This window comes from Amphiprion ocellaris, chromosome 15 (assembly GCF_022539595.1).
Source record: "Amphiprion ocellaris isolate individual 3 ecotype Okinawa chromosome 15, ASM2253959v1, whole genome shotgun sequence".
NCBI classification, from domain to species: Eukaryota; Metazoa; Chordata; class Actinopteri; family Pomacentridae; genus Amphiprion; species Amphiprion ocellaris.
The window spans coordinates 19,098,785-19,122,507 of record NC_072780.1 but is presented as its reverse complement, the minus strand read 5'-3'; the positions used below and the strand labels follow the sequence as shown (position 1 = coordinate 19,122,507).

General features: G+C 39.7%; 1 protein-coding gene across 6 annotated transcripts in view; it reads right to left on the bottom strand.

Annotated features, from left to right (window-relative positions):
- Positions 1-23,723, bottom strand: part of trappc9 (trafficking protein particle complex subunit 9) — a 267,319-nt gene that overhangs the window by 215,355 nt on the left and 28,241 nt on the right. For all 6 annotated transcript variants that reach the window (XR_008604175.1, XM_055018005.1, XM_055018009.1 and 3 more), the window contains 3 exons: positions 19,693-19,819; positions 17,143-17,288; positions 7,054-7,139 (listed from right to left, as the gene is read on the bottom strand). Coding sequence is in view for 5 of the 6 variants with exons in the window: in XM_055018005.1 (XP_054873980.1) it covers positions 7,054-7,139; positions 17,143-17,288; positions 19,693-19,819 (359 nt within the window). In the remaining variant the exon portion in view is untranslated. The remainder of the gene's footprint in view (positions 1-7,053; positions 7,140-17,142; positions 17,289-19,692; positions 19,820-23,723) is intronic.

Sequence of the window (23,723 nt, the reverse complement as noted above, 5' to 3'; positions counted from 1 at the left end):
AGTTCCATTGAAGGAAATTATTCTCCGTGAGAAACCACCGCTTGAGCCACATGTGCCAGAAAGGCTATTGAAACTATGTCCTGCAGATCACAACACAGAAGGAAAACAGATCAGAAAGGTTTCAAATATAGCATTTCACATTTCCACTGGGTATTACAAAGACCAGAATATCATGTGCCAGTTCTTTTAATGCATTACAAAGTCTTGCAGTGGTTATTCAAAAGGTAATTTTGAGCCCTTAAATGAAAGTGTCTGAAGGGAATTTAAATCAACTCAGAAATGCCAGTTATATAAAAGAATTGCCTAAAGGACAATTCTGGTTTATTACAGCTAGAGAGTTTGCAGCTCTGCCATCATTTTTCTTCATTAGGATGATACACATGTACCAAGTAGTTACTTAGATCTGAAAATGCAGATGGATAATGAAGGTTTAAGTCAAGGTGGACTTCATGATCAGACAGGTTGCTTCTTGACCTGTCTGAAATCCAAATAAATTGGGATAATTTGGAGAAGACGGTTAGTATTTTTTTTACAGAAAAGATGTCAAATACCTTGTAAAAGTTTGAAGTACTGAAAATAAAACTCTGAAAGCAAAAGGGAATGAATAAACTGAAATTATTCTTTACATCTTACATCGAAAAAAATGTAAAGCCAAGTCAAGGGATTGAAAATAATGGCTATCTACAATAAAGTACCATATTAGGATGCAATATAGGATGCTCAATGCACCAACAGCACAAACAAATTCAATAGTTTTTATGAAACAGTAATTAAGTAGGGTCTTATAAGGCTATGCAGAAAGATAAGAATGTAACAAATTTACTATCCTAGTAAAGGCAGTAATGCCAACATCAAGTTGTTATTGTAACTTTGGTTGAATGTAGTTCTTGATAAGCATGCTTACTACACTACTTACAATGTTCAACAAATCCTAATGTCATTTCTTGCACATACTAATGTTTAATCATACGAAGGCCTTAATTAATGGAGCAGTTATGCTCATGCAGGAGGCTCCGGCAATAAAACGCAGGGTTGTTCTGTAAAAATGTTGACGCTGACTCCATCTACTTTTGATGGACTGCAACGTGATGATATCTCTTATCCAGGATAACATGCGCCAATTCCTAGTGGACTGCTTTGAAAAGAGTATTTATACTGTTTACCTTAAAATAGATCAGAGAAAAATTATAAAATAATAACAGTTACAGTAAAAAGTGACATGATTCGTCCATAGAGTATTAGAAAATACTTCTGTGACATTTTGTTTCTCATTTCTAGTTTCAATTATGGCTTAAAGGATAGGTTGCATTATATCACTACCTGTGGGTTTAGTGTTCTATCTGCTATGCTGTAGGGGTATTTCTGTGTTTTCACGTGGACAGGAATTTTTGGGTGGAACAAAGGAGTAAAACTTCTGTTTTAAAAAATACCTGCACATGTGTAAAGTATAGACCTGAGAGTCTACAGACCACCAAGCAGCTCTGTTTCATTGTCCTAAGCAACACTTGCTTTGCATAACGACAATGTTGACGCTGATATTTAGCAACGATTAATATTATAACTCTCTTAGATACAGATAGGCTGTTTGTGTTCTACTATTTGCCCTAAGCACAAACTGCAGTTGAAACTGAAAGGAATGTCAATAGCTTTGATGTTTGTTTAGAAACCAAAACAGTGAATATATTCAGATTTCGACCTCCATCCATCCATTATCTATACACCGCTTAATCCTCACTAGGGTCGCGGGGGGGGCTGGAGTCTATCCCAGCTGACTCGGGCGAAGGCAGGGGACACCCTAGACAGGTCGCCAGTCTGTCGCAGGGCTACATACAAAGACAAACAAGCACTCACACATTCACACCTACGGGCAATTTAGAATAATCAATCAACCTCAGCATATTTTTGGACTGTGGGAGGAAGCCGGAGTACCTGGAGAAAACCCACGCATGCACAGGGAGAACATGCAAACTCCATGCAGAAAGATCCCGGGAAAGCCGGGACGCGAACCAGGGATCTTCTCGCTGCAAGGCGAAAGTGCTAACCACTACGCCACTGTGCAGCCCCAGATTTCGACCTAATGATGCTAATTAATCCCATTAAACTTATTCTCTAGAAACCTTGAATATCTGTAGCTTCAATCCATTCAGTTGTTGAAAAGTTTTATTCTGGGTCAAAGGGCTAAATGAGAATCTCCCTGTAGCTGAAAAAAATAAAACATGGAAATCATCATTTCTAACATGAACACTGCAAAGTCTTGTAAACTCTGAACTGTAAGTTGTCAAGAAAATTGAATAGTATTCTTTCCAACAAGTCAGTTTTAATTGCTGATATTCACTGCAGAAAGAGGGTAGAAATTTAACTCTGAGTTTCATACTTCTTCAGTTAGTGCAGCTTTTTTTCCCGGTGTTTCTGCAAATTTTCTTTGATCAGACAATATTGTATGTACATGTAAGCAGGACAGACATGCTGTTTCTGTCAGTATGTGGTGGTGTTAGAGTCTGTGACATCAACTGTGGGATCTGCAGCAGTCTATGATATAAAAACATGTTTTATCAATGAATACAACTAAAAAAAAAACAGCACGTGTCAAACTGGCTTTATCTGTAGTCAGAAAATCCTGCATGTGGCTTTAAAGTCCTGTTTAAACACGTAATCATGCCCCCTCAGAATAACTGTATTTACATTCCCAGTACACTGCCTTGTGCAACAAGGCAGACTGAGGTGACGTAATGATTGCATCAATCCCTACCAGCAGACACTACCTCACTAGAGAGAAGGCTGCCGAAGAGCTGAGCCTCTGAGGTGCCACTGCTGTGATTTAAGCGCTCCTTGCTTTCACTTTAGGACATTACATGCCTTTAGTGGATAGCAGAAGTATCAGCGTTAACCTATTGGAAACACTTCATTTGCGTTCTGCCTTGAAAAGGTTAATTAGCTTGTTTCACTAACAATAACGATTGAAGCACGGGCAAAGTGAATTGCATGGTATTAGCTGGTGTGCATTGACTTCATTCTAGTGACAGTGTGCAGTTAACCTTTTGTTTTAACTAATGCCATAATGGTATGATTATTATTTATGATTTCTTTCTCCTGGCACATAATTGCACAGCTGATGGAAGCAAAACAGTCGTGCAGAGAAAGCCAAACAACATTAGCACAGATTCTCAAGACAGACATTCAATCAATCCAAATTTACTGCAAATCTTGTCTGACCTAACTCAAGTGAATCAAAGAGAAAGCAAAATGTATCACATGCTATTTTGAGTAAAAAGTAAATAAATATCCAAAACATGTCTTCTGGCAAGGATGACAGAAGAGTCTGACAGTGGCCCATCTGAAAATATAAGGGTAGAGGGTTGAGGTTGTAGTAAAAAGCACCACTTTAATAGAAAATCAATAAAGCACCAAGCAAAGCTGGGTATTAGCACTGAAGTCGTGTGGTGACTGAGAAGGAGCGCCTGTCTTGCCAAACTGCAGGGTCACCTTGGTGACAGAAGAAGGAAAAGTGACCTTGTGTGTGTGTGTGTGTGTGTTTGTTTCCCCGTGTGTTTCAGAGAGGTGGTTTATGTACAGTGGATAGATGGTTGCTGCGGTCTACTGGCATTCACTTTGTCTGCGGTACAGAGGAGCTGTTGGCAGCTTGCATCATCCTGTCTGTCGCTACCTGCGTGACTCTACAACACCACCTGAGGCTCCCAGCTGCCACGAGATGTAAAGGGCTTCAGCCTCCATCTGAGACCTGATCAATTCACCTGTAGGTGGGAGGGGTTGATGGCCTCATTATTACTACTTGACCTTGTCTGCTTGATTGTTTCAGCTTACAAAAAAACTGGCAAACCGGCAACTCCATAAATTACACTGGGAACTCTTGAAAACTTTGTCCCGGGTACTGAACATTATGGTTCTTTAAGGCCTCAATGGACCTCATGGCTCAAATAATGCCGATACAAAAACTTATTGCCGGGTGTTTGGTGTGCGCATAAAATCTTGATCCATCTGCAGTTGATCCTGTTAATAATTGTATCTTGTTGACTCACAATGTGATCGAAATTTCTGACTCTTGCCATAACTCCAACAGACCCCAGCAAATGTTTGTGACACTTTGATGGAACTAATCATTATCTTTGAAATCCATTAATGTTTTATACACCAGGTCCTCAGTTTACGACGTCCTCGACCTACGGCGTTTTGTGGTTATGTCACCATCGCCCATAAATTTATTAAGAAAGTCTGACTTACAGCGAAAATCACGTTACATCGTGACATAGGAAGGGAATTCCAACGTAAGTTGAAGACCCTCTGTATATTGTTTTTAATTTCATTTGCATGTCAGGCACTACACTACAGGACGAAAATCACAACAGATTTTGAATTCAGGTTGTACCAGATACACTACCGTTCAAAAGTTTGGGGTCACCCAGACAATTTCATGTTTTCCATGAAAACTCACATTTTTATTCATGTGCTAACATAATTGCACAAGGGTTTTCTAATCATCAATTAGCCTCTCAACACAATTAGCTAACACAATGTAGCATTAGAACACAGGAGTGATGGTTGCTGGAAATGTTCCTCTGTACCCCTATGGAGATATTCCATTAAAAATCAGCCGTTTCCAGCTAGAATAGACATTTACCACATTAACAATGGCTAGACTGCATTTCTGATTAATTTGACATTAACTTCACTGGAAAAAACTGCTTTTCTTTCAAAAATAAGGACATTTCAAATTGATCCCAAACTTTTGAACGATAGTGATGATGAGGTTAAAGGCCACAGTTATTCTTCTTTTTAAACTGAGACATGCAGACACTTCAATATTTTAAAATAGTTTTACATTACACATGACAGGATATTTTTTCACCACATGAGATTAAATGAGGAAGTATAGTGAAACAAAATGGAGACTGTGGAGCAACAACTTTCTGTAATGATAATAATATTTTGCAGTGAAAAAATTACGCAGAAGACTAAACAAGTCTAAATGAAAAATGGCTTGAAGGAGATGCAATTAATGTGGGTTGTCTATTCTTCAGCAAGAACTCAAGGTGAGATTTTAACGATCAGTGTTAATGTCTGTGGTTAATGTTGAGTGTTGGTTGGCAAAAATATCTTGTGCTGCAGGCAGTAACATGATAATGATAGCTACCTGATTTTAACTCTAACTTTAAACATCAGACATGTTTGATAGCAATTTCTTATACTGTTCAATCTCCCATTTCTGTTTGGAAAAACTGCATTATAGTTGGAATATTTTACTGTAATGTCCCAACAGAATAATTCAACACTTTGTTGCACTGAGAAACAGCCACTGTCATTAGAAACAGTAGGTTCTGCAGTTTATTTAGATGTGGCAGGCTATGTAATATTGACACTTCGTGACTCATTAAATAGAGAAGCAGGAGTGTGAAAATGGGTGAAGGAATTAGCAAAGATGTTAATTTGCAGTACTTTGATCGGTCTTCATAATATGTTTACCTCAGTGTATACAAATGTGCGCCAAGCATTACTATGACACTCAAGTTCCATTCTTTCTCATGGTAATTGTGAGTAATTCTAACTAAATGTTGAGCTGAATCAACAAGTAATTATTGCACAAATGCACATGTAAATGAAACTATATTCGAAGACAAAACCAAAGTGACTGTGACAACAAAAACTTGATCTTTATAATTTGCCGCGGTCAGAGAAGTCAGTTTCTATTGTTCAGGACAAGGATTTTATGTTTTGTTTTATTTTTTAGGTAGTCAACTACAGCCTGATATACCGGGAGAGATGAAACACTTTTCTCTATTACAGCCACACTTTGTCATGTTGTCATGTTGCAAGATGACATTGATCAGACATTTATTAGATAGAAATTTGTCTCATTTGAGCTGTATTATACACAAAAGCAAATTCAGAGGCAGCTGACTGGTGATTATTCCTCTAGTTTAAACACTTCCCAGATGTTCTGAACTGGAGGTCGCCAACATTTCCTGTGTCTGTAACAGCATGTGCCGTTATCAGACGATGCAGGGATGCTAAATCAACCAGCAAGACCTGTCCAAGTCTATTTGGCACCAGTTCTGAGACAGCCACCACAATTAAGAGGCCACTGTCTCTACTCACACTCTGTCACAAAACTTTCACGGTAATTTGTTCTCGACTTTCCAAATAATTAAGGGAAACATCACTTTTGACAGGTGGCACATTGTGTGCACTTCTGCGTGTGACTGCTATCTAACAGCTAAAAGTAGGCTTTTCCCTGCTGGCCTTTCTATTTAGCCTCATGATTGCTTTGCATTTCAAGCCTGTCCCACACCACTGCATTTATAAACAGACACAGCAGTAAGCAGGAAGAAAAGCAATTTATTTGGTAATATTTTGCACCCTTGAACCAGATAAAGTAGCTCAACTGGTGTCCATGTGTATGCATTTGAAAAGGAGTGGTAAGGGAGTGACAAAGTACATAAATTAGAAATGGATGTCTCAGAACTGCAGGTCTACGTTTCAGCTGGAGGTTCTTTAATAAGGAAATATTCGGTTCTGAACTCAAAAAACTGCAGTCACCGAGCAGCTACTAAACAACATAGTTAAATTTGATTTCCTGATGTCTGATAGCTCGTTTAAAATGTTATTTCACAAAGAAAAGGAGAGTGAATGTTCCTGCATTAACTCAGTACAGAATCTATCTGGTCTGACAGGATGGTGTGTGAAGCACTAAAATGAATGAAATTACAAGGGGTGTGCTTTTGCTGGTGATGTTTTCTTATTGTCAGGAGTGTGAAGATATTGTTCTGACCAACTTATACAATCATTACAGTATTAAACTGTCAAAAAGGCTTTTAATGTACCTTAATTAGGCAATCAAGAATGCCTACAAACCACTATCACTTGTCAAGTTGACATTGTTCTGTGGGTGCAGAGGGACTGTTTGTTTTACTACTGCAAGAAAACCATGTCAGCAGCCTCCCGTTTCTACAAAGCCCTGGTTTCATATTTAAGCTCATCATTTAAGTCTCCTTCAAAACACGTGACACTTGAAGTTTAGACATAACAAAATAAACCCACCATGTTCTCCACACGAAGTTCATAAGGCATAGGGTTGTAGACCATCAGCTGCACTTCACAAACATCTCCTTGAACCCACTGGAAGTCTGAGAAAGACAAATGCATAAATGCATTACAATAGGACATCAGTGGTATTAAAATCCGTTTGTAGTTAATCTCCTAAAAATCCTACACTGTGATTAAAGATCAAAGGAACCAGTGAGGAACAGATTATGCACATTTCAAAAAAAAAAAATATTTAAATAACATCCATCCAAATATTCATCAGTTGTGCCTGCTGTTATCCTGTAAAGGGTCATGGGGCCTCAAGCTTTACCCAGCTGACACAAGGCGAGAGGCTGGACATGCCTTGGGCAGTGTAAATGTATAAACCTTAGTGATTATTTTCTTGTATTCATTTAGAGCCAGACCAGATAATCACTGAATGCCTGCACTAATGCCTTATCCATTTTATGCTACAGTTTAGATAAACTGCACCAAATGTCTTTAACCCTCTGAACTCAAAAACCTGCTGATAGGATTGAAAGGACCCTTTTAAAAAAAAAATGGTCCTTGAACTAACCATCTGCGAGGTCCACTTTGATCTAGAAAATTAACCAAATCTAAGGTCTATATTGTAATAAATCATCAAAATTAGTTCATTCTGCATGTTATTGAAAAACTTGCAAAAAAAATTCCCAGGTTGCAGCAGATCCTGTAGAAGACAAAAAATTTCGAGCTCCTTGGCGCAACCGAAAACCACGAGTCACATGACAAAAATACATTGTTAATGCTAACGTGATTGAAAAATGCCTCCTTTGTAGAGGTTGTACAAATTTAAGTAGCTAGTAATAAGCAATGTTTAAGTCGTTCTACTTAACCACAATACTTTTTCCAGTACTTTTTCCCTATTGGTTTCCATAGGGGTAGAAGACTTCATATTGTGGTGAAAAATAAGCCCACAATGAGTAAAAATGTGACCAGAGCAAAAAAAATATCCAGAAATATCACAATAACTCACGACAGATAATTCTCTACAGGTGAGTTCAGAGGGTTTAACAAAGACCAAAACATGTGACTGTGTGCCACACTATTTCTTTTACCTAATGCTGTTTTATGGAGCATTTTTACCATATTTCCTGGGGATGTTGTGGGCCACTGTGTGCATATTTAGCCATAAGCAATGGGCACCCCCATATGTCAGACTACTTCTTGGCCCTAATCAGTAACTTACTGGAGTTTCCAGGTAAACACTGGTGATTCCAGCACTTTAGCACAGCCTGCCAAGATACAGACTGGCACATAAACCCACATTAAACTACAACCTGTCATTTTTACACTTTGTTTTCTTTTGCACAGGTTAAAAAGGATCTACGGACACTTTTGTGGCACTGCACACATATTCAGACAGGTTCTTGTTGCATTTGCTGCTAAAACAGGTGTTTTTTCAACAATACACATAGTGTGTGCTCAGAACAAGCTTTGATTTTTAAGTCGAATTCCGTGGCACCTTGGCAACCGTGACAAAATTGGCAAGGCACTGTGATGTCTATCGCAAACTTAACCATGACAAACAGGCTATTGGCAATCTCTCACAGACACACACACAACTAGTGGTAGAGCTGCTAGTACACCTGCAGCATAAGCCCCCAAGGTGACTTTCTCAGAGGGCCATAAATGTGCTTCGAGTGACAGTCCAAGCTCCAGCGGACTTCCTGTCTTTGTTGGAGGAGTCTGACAGTAGCTTTTCATGGCTGGTTAGCTCTAACTACCAGCTCTACAACTGAAGAAGTGATCAGTCCACCTCCTGTGTGTCCTCCTGACCTCCTGTGTGACAGTCACCACCTCCCACATCGTTGGTCCATCATTCTTCTACTGCATTTGTTCTAAGTGAGATTCAGTTTGACTACTTTGTAAAGTTATTACCACAGTAATCATTTCATCTTTAATTGCAGTTATCACCATGTAAATCAGTGAGTATATCGGTTATCATATGAGTGTAATGCTCAAGTGAGGACATGCCATGTTAGAGAGAAAAAAGTCCCAATAATCTGAGTTGATAAGGAAGCTGCTAAAAGGCCTGACAGAATTTTCAATAGTTCACCATTAGTTCAGAGAATGAAATTTGTTGTGCTGTTGTGATGAGCTACCAGGAGAGATAATGAGATCAAATTATATTAAGAATAAATTAAGTTCTCTGCAGAGAAAAACTGTTTGAAAAGGTAGGTTAGCGGTGTATAGTAAGTTCTGTAATGAAGAAGATTTTTAAAAGATACAAACATGTACGAAAAAGTTCAGAGAAGCTGCAGTCATTGATTTCCTGAGAGAAAAATCTTAGTCGTACTTGGAAAAATAGGCAGATTCCACCTCTACACTGCAGCATCCATCTTTCCTGAATGAGATGTTGAAAGGTTTTGTTATACAGAGAAGCTACTTTAGTCCCACTGTAGACCCATCTCCATTTTCAAATGCAACACATTCTAGTCCATTTGGAGAGTCCATTGCTGTAAATAAACTTGCAAAAGATGGCCTGAAAATCCTACCTCAGACCCTGGCAGGAAAAAGGGATTTATGGAAAGCAAACTGCAGCCATGCACCTTGGGAAATTAAGCCAGTCAAAAGAAAGATATCTATAATATGAATGTCTGGAAAGCCCCACACAACCTAAGGTCTGGCTCACAGGCATGCTCTCATAGCCAGCCAATTAAGTGTGAAATACACCTCAGAAAATAGAAAAACAAAGTGGATTGCTGCCATCTTATTTGTGTTGCCTCAATCCTAACTCCTCGAGTGGCCATTGATATTCCACACAGATCTCCAAAGGCTTCAGCTCTTGGAAACCTCATCGTACAAAGCAATAATGAATGTTCTTAGTCAATGCATGGCTGCATGGTTTGTTAAACATTGCCTGTGATTGCGTTTGCTTCCTTAAAGGGCAAATTATTTTGTCAAACTGTCTCTCACGCTGTGAAAATCATATTTTATTGACCAGAGACTGAACTGAAGATGTTTACTGGTGTTACTGCAGCCTACAAAGAAATATTCGACAAAACTATCAGCAACATTAATCTTTCTTACTGAATAATATATGCACAGAGGGCCTGGGCATTGAAGCAAAATTCATGCATGTGAAATGAAGCAACCCCAGAGCAGGAGAGAATACACTCAAACATAACCAAAGCCGAGCTTTGCAGCTTGTTTGAAATTACAGTAATTAATGCCTCAAATGGAGGCATATTTCTGAAGGACATTTTGCTAATACTGTAAGCAGGAAAATTTGAACAGCTTAAGATAAATATGACACACAAACAACTGCTTGATACACAGAGATGTCAGAGTAGAGACACGCTGACTGGATTGAACGACTGTGATCTTTGACCTTATAAATACTAGTTTGACTAAATAATCCTAATTTAACCTTCACTGAAGTTATATGTTTTGTGTCATATTGACAGCTTAGCAAATCAGTTTTGTTAAAAAATAATTATAATAAAAATAAACATCAGGAACAGGACAGGAGGAACGGATGCAATACAAACATGGCTGGCTGCTTCTTCAATACCATTCTTCTGTAGAGGAAATATAAGATCCTAGTTTATTTGTGTTTCTTTACAGTGATTATATCTGTCTTGGGAGGGGCTAAGTCAAGAAAGCTGTGGAAACAATAACTGTATTACTACTCATTTCCTAAAATGGAGACAGTTTTTTTGTGACTGTATGGCACAAAGTCAGCCATTCTTCAACTGCCTGTCTTGCCAACTTAAACATCTTTTAAGACCTGGAAACTACTCGCCAAGACGGTACTCAATCATCTGAATAAAGATCGCTTCCCTAACGCAATAACCAGAAAAAAAAAATCTCTTATTTCTTGGTTTGGTTCTACATTGTGAGGACCACTGCACATGTTGAGCTGTCGTTCTTCACCTGGACATGTCCGCTAGGTCTCACCCAGCCCATAAAATTTACATTGGGATGATGTCATGCACATAAAAATATCTCCTTCAGGCTCTAGGAGACTTCATCAAAAATGAAAAATGTAAAAAGCACACTGATTCAAAAACTATTTTTATCGTTGATATGGGTGGCCACTGGGTCAAATACAGCCATCAGGACAGACTGGTCCATTTGCATCCTCTCTCTAAATACATGGCCGATGCTTACCCACCATGTGTAAAAAGATTATTAGTAGAAATCCAGATACTGATGCTACACAGAACAGCAGCACTGTAGTAACACTTATGACTGTTTTTGCCTTCAGTCTGGTGTAGCATTGCGCTACTGAAGTGAGGTTGAATGACTTGGCGAGTGATGCTCATTGTATCATTTTGGCCCTTGAAACTCTACATGTAGAGGATCATTTCCTTGCTATATTGTTCTAAAATCTTAAGACAGATCCTACACTGTTAACTCACTACGGATATAAACAGCCCTGAGCACCCTTTAAGCTGGAAGTCAACACTTGAACCTCACAGTTAATATTTTACTTCAGATTCAATATACTGGAGTACAGAACCAAAAGAATAAAAAGCGTGCCACTGTTCAAACACTTACCGTCCACACTGTCTTAGCTTTTCCAGTGAGGACTAAATGAAGTAAAAGTTCCCTCCCAGTGTGTCCATATAACACTGTAATAGATAGCCTAGCACCTACATCAAAGTGAATGGACAGCTATAGACTAGACAGTTGTTAAAACTGAGTCTCAGCGCAATTATATAGAAAACAATCTCCCATTAGGGGACCCCTTGTTTTATGGCTGAACATCAATCTGATTCATAGCATGCAACTAAAAGCACAAGAAAATGCAAACGGACAGACACACTCACACAAATACACACACACACACACACATGCTCTCCGTGTCTACACACCTCAATTTCCAAGGCTGAGCAAAGAAAAGTTACGACTTTGCCTCCCCATCAGTAAAATGAATGAGTGTGAAGTGATGGCTTAGTGTAAAGCCGTAAAAGTTTACAGCTGTGGCACATATCAAGTCCTCAAGAATACCCAAACAGTGCATGTTTCACACCAAAGCTTAAAAAATAAAAGTGAAAAAAAAAGTGTGTGTGTTTAAGGCAGGAAATCCAAGCTGTGTTAGGAGGACATCAAAAAAATTCTGAGGTTTGTATGTGGGAAAGTGCCTACACGTAGCCATTGTGTTAACCCATTATTCAAAGACTTTCTCTCTACAGTCACTGCGTGCTGGGAGATGCCTTGAATGAGTTAAAAGAGAACCGTAACTTCATTAGCTGGCAGCCAGTCCTCTAGAGGTACAGGGACTGAGAGAAAGGCATGTTTGAATTTAATCTCCAAAGCCTCACAACTCAATAGTCCACCAGAGAAATATCTGACTTTCAACATGTAGACCCTGGTCAAAGAAATGAGCTGCACCAGGGACTGTATACGGTACAGTTAATGCCAGGCTGATATTGGCCGTGTTTTTGAAATCACTTGCAGACCCCTATATTCCACCTCATGCAGGAACCACTTGTTCAAACAGATTGGTCTGTAAGTGGCATGTATGAGTGAGTTAAAAGAGTCTGTGGCACCAGTTTTCTCTTTGGTACAAATGAAACTCAGAAGTGGCCCAGACCTGTCATTAAAGTCCTGTACAGACAATCTATGTTTCTCCACAGGACAAAGAAATGAGAATTTGACTTGGAATTTCAGTATGATCCTGAAACTGACTAAAATAAAATATATATGGTGACTGAGAGTAACTTTAAGTTCCTCTCTAGTTGTTGGTTAAAACCCTAAAAACTAGTCTCTGTGTATCACATTTAGTTCTTTTTTTCAATGAAAGTAATCCCCTCTTGCCTGAAAATGACAATTGCTTCCTCTGGAACAGGGGTGGGCAATTAATTTTCACACGGGGTCACATGGGAAACTTTGACGGTTGTTAAGGGCCGGACCAATACGCTTACAGCTCTGCTCAATATACACCTCAATAAAAACAGTAAATGAAACATTACAATGGTACAATGAAAATGTGGAACACAGAGCACAACTATTTAATGAAAGATTTAGTTTTTTCATTTAAACTGTGATTGCTGCCTATTGAGTTGTAGATATTTTTGATGGTGTGACTTCCTTCAGTGTGGGCATGTGGATGAGAATGCTGCCCTCCAACTGGCTTGAGAGAAACTTCAGCTTTCTCATAAAAGTGGTCACCAGGCTGTACATTTCATGTGCAAAGAGGCCCTTGCCTTGCAGCTTGGTATTTAGTTCATTCATTAGTGCAGTCATATCAACAGCAAAAGCAAGGTCTGATATCCAGTCTGCATCTGAGAGCTCGGTGATGTCCCTGCCTTTCTTCTCACAAAACTGTTGAATCTCTGCTCTCAGATCCCACTCATTTAAGCATCTTGTCCAGGCTGAGCCATCTGACAGCTGTCTGGTAACCAAGGTCACCATGTTCACTATGATCTCCTCCAAAAAGACAACAAACTGTCTGTAATTCAATGCTCTTGCCCTGATGAAGTTAACTACTTCAGCTACATCAGTCACGTGGTTGATTTTTAGCACTGACTTACACAGCACCTCCTGATGTATAATACAATGTAAAAATATCAGTTTCTGTTCTGGGTTTATTACAGTCACTTTATCTTGCATCCATTTCAAAAGTCCAACATTTTTCCCTGTCAAATTTGGACAGCCATCAGTTGTAACACCAACCAAATTCTCCCATTTTAGTCCCAGCTTGTTCATGCATGTATTTACCTCAGTGAACAAATCACTCACCGTCGTGGTTCCCTTCATTGGCTGCACAGCTGCCAGCTCCTCCGTCATCTCAAAGTTCTTTGTTAGTCCACATACAAAGATGAGTAACTGGGCTGTGTCACGAACATCACAGCTCTCGTCCAGAGCCAAGGAGAAAACGTCAAAATCGTTCACTTTGTTGCGCAGCTGAAGCTCCAGATTTTCTGCGCTGCTCTCCACCCGCCTCGTTACGGTTCGCCTGGAAAGGGCCACATTAACGAACGCTCCTTTTTTTTTTCTCCGGACATATAAACGCTGCAGAGTCCACCAGACTTTCTTTGACAAACTCTCCATCAGAGAATGGCTTACTGACATCCCTTTATGTGTGAGCTTTGGTAAAAAGTCATTGCTGCTTTAGCAGTTTAGCTAGCAAACCTTCAGATATCCTCCCCGCTCTGCATCAGTCAAAAGTTTGTACTCCTCCGCCATGTTTGATCTCGTAATGTCGATTCAGATTATAATCCTTGAGCACCTCGATCTGTTCGCCACAAACTAGGCACAGATTTACCTCTGACTTCAGTGAAGAAATACTTGGAAGTCCATGTCTTGTTATAAACTCTGCATTCGGAATCAATCTTTCTTTTTGCCGTTAGCTTCCCGGGCTGAGGCTGACCAACAAACCAATCAGTGCATAAACCTTATGCTAAGTACTGAAAGCACGCGCTAAAAAACGTAAGGTCGCGCGTGACCTTACGGCCTAAGGTCACGCGCGAAAAAACGGTAACTTAGCAGATCTTTCAAAATAAAAGCAGTGCAGGCGTACTGCTTGCATGTATTGTGATGATATATATTTGCATTGACTTTTAATATTTTCCAATGACCTCATACGGGGGCTGCACAGTGGCGTAGTGGTTAGCACTTTCGCCTTGCAGCAAGAAGGTCCCTGGTTCGCGTCCCGGCTTTCCCGGGATCTTTCTGCATGGAGTTTGCATGTTCTCCCTGTGCATGCGTGGGTTTTCTCCGGGTACTCCGGCTTCCTCCCACAGTCCAAGAATATGCTGAGGTTAATTGATTATTCTAAATTGCCCGTAGGTGTGAATGTGTGAGTGCTTGTTTGTCTTTGTATGTGGCCCTGCGACAGACTGGTGACCTGTCTCGGGTGTCCCCTGCCTTCGCCCGAGTCAGCTGGGATAGGCTCCAGCCCCCCCACCGCGACCCTAGTGAGGATTAAGCGGTGTATAGATAATGGATGGATGGATGGACCTCATACGGGCCAGTCAGGGTCATCCGGCGGGCCGGATGTGGCCCGCGGGCTGTACGATGCCCAGGTCTGCTCTAGAATGTGTAGATCTACATCGAACCCGGCCTCTCTCATGACTTACTGCTGCACAAGTCTACCTACAACTCTGCTCAGTCACTGCAAAACTACTCAAAGCTACATCATGGCAAGCTATGATATTGGAATAATTCAGTCATACATGTTTGAACTGGAAACCAATTTTGAAGAAAAATATTGATACAGAAAGCCTTAGCCTGCAAGTAAACATGACTGGTTTCTTAGGTTTGTTATATAGGAATGGAAGTCTCAAACTGAGTTTTCGAGATCATCAGTTCACTTCAGTCTTAAGGTGAAAATGCTAAACCACGCCACTGACTGCTTATTTCCTTCATAGTGTGTGTTCCTGCATAGAAATAAAAAAAAAAAAAACAGTAAGGGCGTGTTAACAAGGTAAATAATGTGATATTCTCTGGAGGATGTCTTTAATAGAAAATTATTATCCACTTGTTTACTATCTGATCATCATCACAGCCAGTTTACTGTGGTTTGTCTCAGTTTTCACTAACAAATTTGTACTTTTCAGTACTTCTGTCGAGCAGCTACCTGATGGTCTTTATGCAAATCTCTGTTCAGTGCCAACCCAGAATTACAGCCTTGCAGGCAGAAAGCAGTAGAGTAACTGTGCCTGACTTGAGCTCATGTACACCCAAAGTCAATCAGGGAACACATTCATTTAAAAATTGTTTTGTGATATTGAGCAAATTACCTATGATTAAGACCATTTTGTAATTTTAGGAAACCTTTTAGACGTGAAGATACAAATAGAATTAAATCAAATTTCAGATTTTGCACACTGTAATTGAAGGCATATAATCAGAGAAATGACAACAGCTGGTCGATCTCATTCAGCTGTATTCTCTGTAGAATTGTAAAACCAGTGGTGTGCTCGTCTAGTTTGACAAGGCACCAGATAAGCCTGGAGTGGAGAGACTGTACTTACTGGAGCGGAGGTCTATCAAAAGCCTGTGTAATATCATGCCCATAAGGAATCTGTCATGTTGCTGCCATCCTTGGACATTATCAAGATCAACATAAAAAGAGCTACAGCATTCCCATGGAATAAGACCCTCCTGCTGACAGTGATACAAGCATCAGAATCCAATGAGTGTAAAATGAGAAAAAGTATAATCTTCTTGACCTGAATGCAAGTGAACCTAAGATGGCCACAGTGCAGGTCAGAGACAACCTCACCAGATGCCAAACATTTACTTTAGCTGCTTCACGTCTCATGCAGAAACGAGTCATTCAAACACATTTTTTTGTCAAGTAGCACACACGAGTGGTTTAAAAACAAATTGTAACTTTTCTCGTCGTGTACAAACACATTCTCCTCGCATGCAGTTGACTTTCAACGAAAAGAAAGAGCACGATATGATTGAATATGAACATTACAGTAGTCGCTACAAAAATGATTGCTCTCCAACAGCTGCCTCAGAGCCCGTTGTCATTCACTTACCAGTATCACCCACAGCTGCCCCCATCAATATGATATCAAGCACAAGAAGCTATAATTTTCCCTTGTTTAATATCTGTGATTGTTGTCCCAGTAACAGGCTTTTATATTAGTCATGGACCACTTTGCTTCAGAAAGATCCCTTTTAGAGTCTAAACATCCCTTAATTTTTTTTTTTTTTTCACAGGATGACCCTGCTCTGATGGCACATCATTAGCAGCTGTATTATTAACATTTTCTTTGTTTCGTAAATATTATAGGCGACCCTCTATGACAGCTACTATCGCTCCTAAATTTGTCTTTGAATGCTGATTTCGCAGTGCAGCAGTGGAATCTCTGCATTGTGAATTTCTTCTTTTTCCTGTAACAGTTTATGTGGCAATATTGGGGGCACAGATTATGCTGATGACTGAACCAATGATTGAAGGCAGCGTAAATGTTAAACTCTGCAACTCCAGGTGAAGGACGATGTTGTCGTAAACACCTTCAGATGCTCTTCAACTTCAGTCTTTTAAAATTCAGTGGGCTAGAGGGCAGAGTACAGAGTCTCCGATGGACTAAATTTTCACTTCCACCAACAGCCATGTGCTTGTACAGAAATGAAACGCACTAGAGGACTCACCTATCTTCTTACAGCGCTCCTCTCCTCTGTTGTGCATGATGATAGGCGAGTAGATGAAGGGGCTGGCAGTGGACATATTCTGTCCCAGCAGGCCTTTCACTTTGTGGGGCCGCAGACTGACAGGCAGATTGAGGAGCCTCACAGATCTAGTGTGGTTATCACAGACACAATGACAAGAGTTAGCGGTATTTTCCACAAGTGCAAGTAAGTTAGCAACCACTGTTAATGAGCATCGCTTGTACATTGTAAGGGGAACACCAGAGCTGTTTGGTCAACTAAAGTAAGTAAGTTGCAAGTGCCTACACAGAGCAATCCAAGTGTTTGTTACGAATATTCATGGGGTTTTTCTTCCAGAAACTACTCGAGATTTATAATACTGCTCTTTGTTAAAGGTTACAAGTTCAGCAAACCAATATAAAAACAAAAGTAGCCACTTGAAGAAAGTGTGTACTCCACACTTTCAGGGACCAGGGGGCCTATTCATTCATTCGCAGATATCATGTCAGTATAATTATAATAAGCTATATATGGACTCCTGCACATCAAAACTCACAGTTGCACATGGAGATGCTGTTGCTTAATGTATCAAACATTTCATGGCATCATTACATGCTTCACAGTTTGACAGTAATGATTTCAATGACCTCCAGCTCTGCTTTCACAGTAACCTACCAACGCAGTGTGTGCAAAAGAATTCATTTTTATCAAATTATTTTCACGCTCAGAAAGCTACAAGCGCTCTAAATAAATCTGATGGAACAATTTTCCAACCAACACATATTCCTTGTAAACCTCAAAGTTTTTAAGTACAATAATGAACACAGGAATCGTAACGCCAGTGAGTTTATGTAAATCCAGCTCATTTGCGCTGCCTCGAGGCGGCCCTGTCTTGTTATGATGTGGATTTCACTGTCAGATAAGTTCTTTAAGCACTGTAAAGGCATGAAACTGATATTCACGCAGCCACAACGTGCTTCTTTATGTGTTTGTTCATGGTGCTAAATGCCAGCATTTGAATACGCCAGTCTCTGCTTCCCACTGGTGTGATCTCACACTGGAAACAAATCATGATAGTATCAACTACATTTCCAAACCTGGTTTGTTTTCTGTCCATTTCAAATTGTCACTGATTCAACTGTTTGCAAAAGTACCAGCCAATCAAAGTACGGCTCTTGAACAATGATATAATGTTAATGATAACAAACAACCAAAAATGTGATTTAGAAGTGGAATGAGTAATCCACATAGTCGAGAAATATGATGACCAAATTAGTTGGGAACAAATATATTTGCGCGTTAGCTGGTAATTTGTCATAGTGTGTTTTTAGCTGACTCGGAACGCTCTGACATACAGGCATTACTGCTATCTGGAATGAAGTGAGTGGAGCGTGGCTGATGTAATTATACTAAAGCATGGACCACCTTTAACAGTCTCAGGATGTATGGGCCAAATCCACTGCTTTTCTCAGCACAGAGCACTAGATGAACCAACACTAATAACTAGGGTTTCCTGTGTATTGCAGCAGCCTGCCGGGCCTGAGCTCACCCCCACCAGGTCTAACCATGGGGTAAGATGTATTTTAAATTACAGTTACAGCTACTGTGGAGCAGATCAGTTGTAAACAGATGCAATGGTTGGAAAGCTCACCAGCAGTATTGAACATTCCACCGAGTCATGATGGTTAGATAGAGTGCAGCTCATCCTCAGACAAGCCGTGCATCACGTCATATAGAACACTACCTTAATACTGCCATAAGTCTGTAGATGTCAGCCCACCATCAAAAGAGACACTTAACTGCCAAAGTGCACCAGCCAGTGGCCTATCAACACATCCATAGAAGTACTACTGCTCTCTCTGTGTGTTGTCATTCACATTGCACATCAGAGTGGGCTGTGTGCCGTCCCAGTTGAAGAATTTTTCAACAAAGTACAATAAACCTGGGTGAAACTGCTGAGCTGTAGCAGCAGTTCACATAAATCACCAAACCAACACTTAGACCATACAACAGAAGTACGCAACAAACATCTCCATTATCTGTATGGTCCGTTAGCACATGCCCCAAAACAACTTCAAGCTAAATTTAAAGGCTGATAGTGTGCGATTCATGATCCAAATAGTCAAATAACAATCAAAGTAGCCTTTAGTTGCAGCTGTAGTGTATGAGAGGTATGTGTGGAGTCCTGCAAATCAAACAACTCTCACTAATAATACAGACAAGCTCCAGTAAATCAGGTGAAATTCTGATCCTTTCTTTACTGAAGTCTGCTAAAGCTGCAAATCTGGGTGACAGCCTACAAAGTGAGATCTTTGCTGCATATGGAGAGTGAGAACTACAGCGAAAAGTAGAAAGCGTAAATTACAAAAATTGTTTGGTTGCATCAGGAAATGACACCTAATTTCAGAGCAACTGACATTAACCAACCACAAATAATATATGCAGAAATCGTTCATTCATTTTATAAAGTAATATGTCAGCCACAGTGAACTAACTGACAAACGTCTGTGCGTTAAAGCTGTAATCACTCCAGATTTCCAACCTCTGTCTTACCGGACAATGGGCAGCTTTGTAAATGGCACCGGAGGCAGCTTCAGGCCATCAGGGAGGGTGATGACCTCCATTCCACCTGGACACTTGGAGGTGTAGTTCTCCAGACTCTGGGTCACTTCTTTCTTCTCTATAAGTGTAAGAGCACCAAACAAGAAGAAAATCAATGGCCCTGAGTACGTAAAACAATCTATACGTATAATGGACAAGACGGCAACAATTATGATATAACGCAACTGCCATTACAGCCCCCTATACCCTGATAATCTGAGCACCATCGCCACTGTAGAGGATTCATCTTTGTGTTGGATATAAATTAACCAGACATCAATGACCTGTGGTGTATCTCTCTCTCAGCAATAAGAGCCCCAGCCTTCAAGTAAAATTCGAAGTTTTATTGTATCATCAATACCTTCTGCGGGAACATTACTGCTCACCCAGCCACAGAATTTGCTTGGGCTGTGCAAGTTTACGGAGTGTCCATCAAGCAAGAACGGACATTTACTTGCAAAGACTTTTATACAGATCTATAACCCTTCATGCAAGCACATTAGGAGGTCTTACGATGGAAAGCTTTTTGTATGAGAAATGGTTGCGTTTTACCAGTTTATTGTACATTCAATAAAAATACTCACAGCTGTTTTGTATTAAAAGTGGAAAATAAACTACATTCTTATTGCTTAATCCAAAAGAGGATGTTTTTTCAATTTGGTGCCTAACTGTATATAAGTCAAGCTGCTTGTTTTAACAGCTAAAATAATGAATCCAAGGGTTTTCATGTCTCTCATTTTCACATTCCAAATAAACTGTCCAACTAAATGTACTTTTGTGTACAAACGATAGAGACTGGGAGCCTGAAAATTGCAACCTGTAGATCACAGTAAAGACAGGAAAGGAAGGAGGGAGTAAAGAAAAAGAGGAAAAAGGAAAGAAGGGCAGACAGACAAAGTACAAAAAAAAAGAGCAAGAGATGAATGGAGAGACAGCTCAGTTGTGCTCCTGACTCACAGTTTTCATGATTGATGACATGTTTGGCCAGTTTTGTTTTTTTTTTTTTTTTTTCTTGTTTGCCATGTCTGAGTGTTTGCAACAGCCGTGTGTTTAGGGGCCAATCCGGGACAGGAGACCTAAGAAAAGGCTATGCGCTCAATAAAAACATTAAATAATTTCTGTTTAAATGTGGATCCTGTATGCATACAGTGAAGCATTTTCATGAAAATTCAATACAGTTAAGACTCAGCATTATATATTTATTTCATGAATTATGATGAATAAAACAAGCTGGGACCCCAAGAAACTAAAAGTCAATTTCAATTTAAATTAGTTTTCTTTGAAACTAGAATCAATGAAATGAATGTCAGCAAGACACATTAAAAATCTGTATTTTATCAGCTTTGGAAAGAAATGCATTTTTCCAGAAAATCATCACAGAAAAACAATCAGGACACCCATGATTATTTTTATCACTTTTCTTCAGTGACGGTGGATCCTTTCAGTTTAATCTGTACCGTTAAGGCCTCATCTATTAATTCGTTGTTTCTCTTGTTATGTTTGGACATTTGGGACCCTGAAACGAGCAACAAACATGTTGACATATTATCACATTATAAATTGGTGACCACGTTATCAGACAATTGCCATTCACACATCCAGCCGACACGAAGCAACATTAGCATTCATTTTGAGTCCCTAATGTATTAGGCTCTTCAACTGCTAAATGCTCCAGTTCACCAGCTATATGCAAATTTTTCATGTCTGTCGTTTGGTGATGAGTAGGTGTATCTGGGATTTTTACACACTTGAAGCAGAGTTGATGAAGGCAGAATTAGTGGGCCAGATAAGACAGATAAGGGACAGCTTCATTATTACACACAGTAATTTGATCATTTTTCACTTCAAAAATGTCTAGAATTAAAATTATTAATGGCTATGAAAACAATACAGTGTTACTCAAAAATAGGTCAATATAATCAGAACGTTCAAATACATGTACATAAGGCTGCTCAAGTGAATTAAATGAGCCAATCTAATAACATCTAGTCAATATAACATAAAGGTTACAGTCAAATAGTGCCTTGCTTTTTAAAGTCTCTCTTCAGTCATTGATTAAAATCCTAAAAAGTCATCTGTGCATTAAAATTACATTTTGAAAGGTTCTTCTATGAAAATAATCCCATCCTGATTTAAAATGGCTTAGATGTAGCTCAACACTGTGGCTTTCTCTCCGCCTACTTCTAACTAGTCATTGCAGTATGAGCACACCAGCTCACCTGCAGCTCTGCTTAAATATTGGAAGACTACTTTACACTACACAATGGCAAGTTGTGATATTTGATCTTTGAGTAAGTCATGCATACAAACCAGAAACAGATCCAGAAGAAGAAGAATGATATAGAAAGTCCCACCCCGCAAGTTGATAGGATTGGTTCCAGAGGTTTGCTATGTATAAAAATCTGGAAGTCTGAATCTGTGTTTTGGAGACTAATATCAGTAAACTTCAGTTTCGAAGTTGAAACACTGCTGTTTCATGGAGTTAGCCATCAGGTATTGGTGAACATGTACAGTTTTGTTTTTTTTACTGAGTCAGGCAGCACTGGATTTAGTTATCACCAATATACCACATTCTTCCACATTTTACGGCGACATTTTGAGATACAAGAGAAGCACTCAGAGAGCGCAGTACTCCACCAAGGTTGCTCAGTCGTATCAGTTCCAACGGCCGGAATCTTGAAAAAATTTGTGGCAGAAATCAAAGCACTATCGAATGTGGCCATTTAATATAGATGTACCCACAAACAGAATGACCTTCCGTTGAGCACAGGTGTGTGTTATGCATATGTACGTTATGCACAGATACCAAATCGTGTGACCTACATATTAAGCGGACAGCAGGAATTGATGGGACTCAAAAACACCCCCACAATTTAATCAATTGTTCCTTGTATAATTTCCGATGGATAAGTCCAGATTAGTCCGCAGCGGTCAATCTGTAGTAGGATCGCAATCATGTGATCGTCAGCAGGCAGCTGATGTAGTGTTCACTTGTAGTCATAGTTACAGTGACGCCATGCCGCCGCCATCTCACAATGATACAGAAATGTTAACAAATCCATGGATCCAGACTATAAGCCGTATCACTGCCAAAATCTAATCAGTTGGTCCTTGTGTCATTTCTGACCTTCCCTGAAAATTTCACCCAAATCCACTAGTCCGTTTTTGAGTAATGTCGCTAACAGACAGACAGATGGACAGATTAAGAGAGAGACAAACAAATGCACGCCGATCATCACATAACTCGGTGGAGTTCCTTGGCGGAGTAATTCACTGTGCCGGAGAAAAGTAAAGCAAGACATAAACAAATATTATTGTGAGCACTTCACAAAACTGAACTGGTTGGCTTTAATTAGTTCACAGCAGTATGACAAGTAGTGGTGGTACTAGTCTTTCAACAGTACATTAAGGAAATTTTTACCACCAAACAGTCAGCTGGGTATTGGCTGTAGTGTTTGCAGTATGTTGCAGTTTAGTACTAAAACCAAGACATTTGTCCTTTGTCATGCTAGCTCCTTGAGGTCAGACAAAAAGACAACTAAAGGCAATATTAAGGAAACATGGATAGAAGTTGTTTTTTTTTCTCTAAAGCCCAAGCTTACATTACCTTTCACTGTGACAGAAGAGTAGGAGCAAGATAGCTTTGAAATCCAAACCAGTTAAATCTGCCTTCATCTAACAAGATTGTTTGCTGTTCTTCCTTCCTGGCAGCCACTTCATTAACGCTGCACTTTCAATAGCTTGATGCGACCAAACTGTCGTTCCCGAAAAAAACTGCAAAACAATGCTTGTACCATACAAATTAGTGAGACAGTAATGAGAGGGCTCAGGTATTCTGACACATCTTTTGTACTTAGCTGTGTTAATGCCTCCCAATTTGTCAGGATAGGACTAACATAATTCCTAAAGCAGCAGGTGTCAGTTGAGTTCTTTTTGAAATTTTGTTGAAAGCTCAACCTCCATGAAAAGGAATATAATATGAG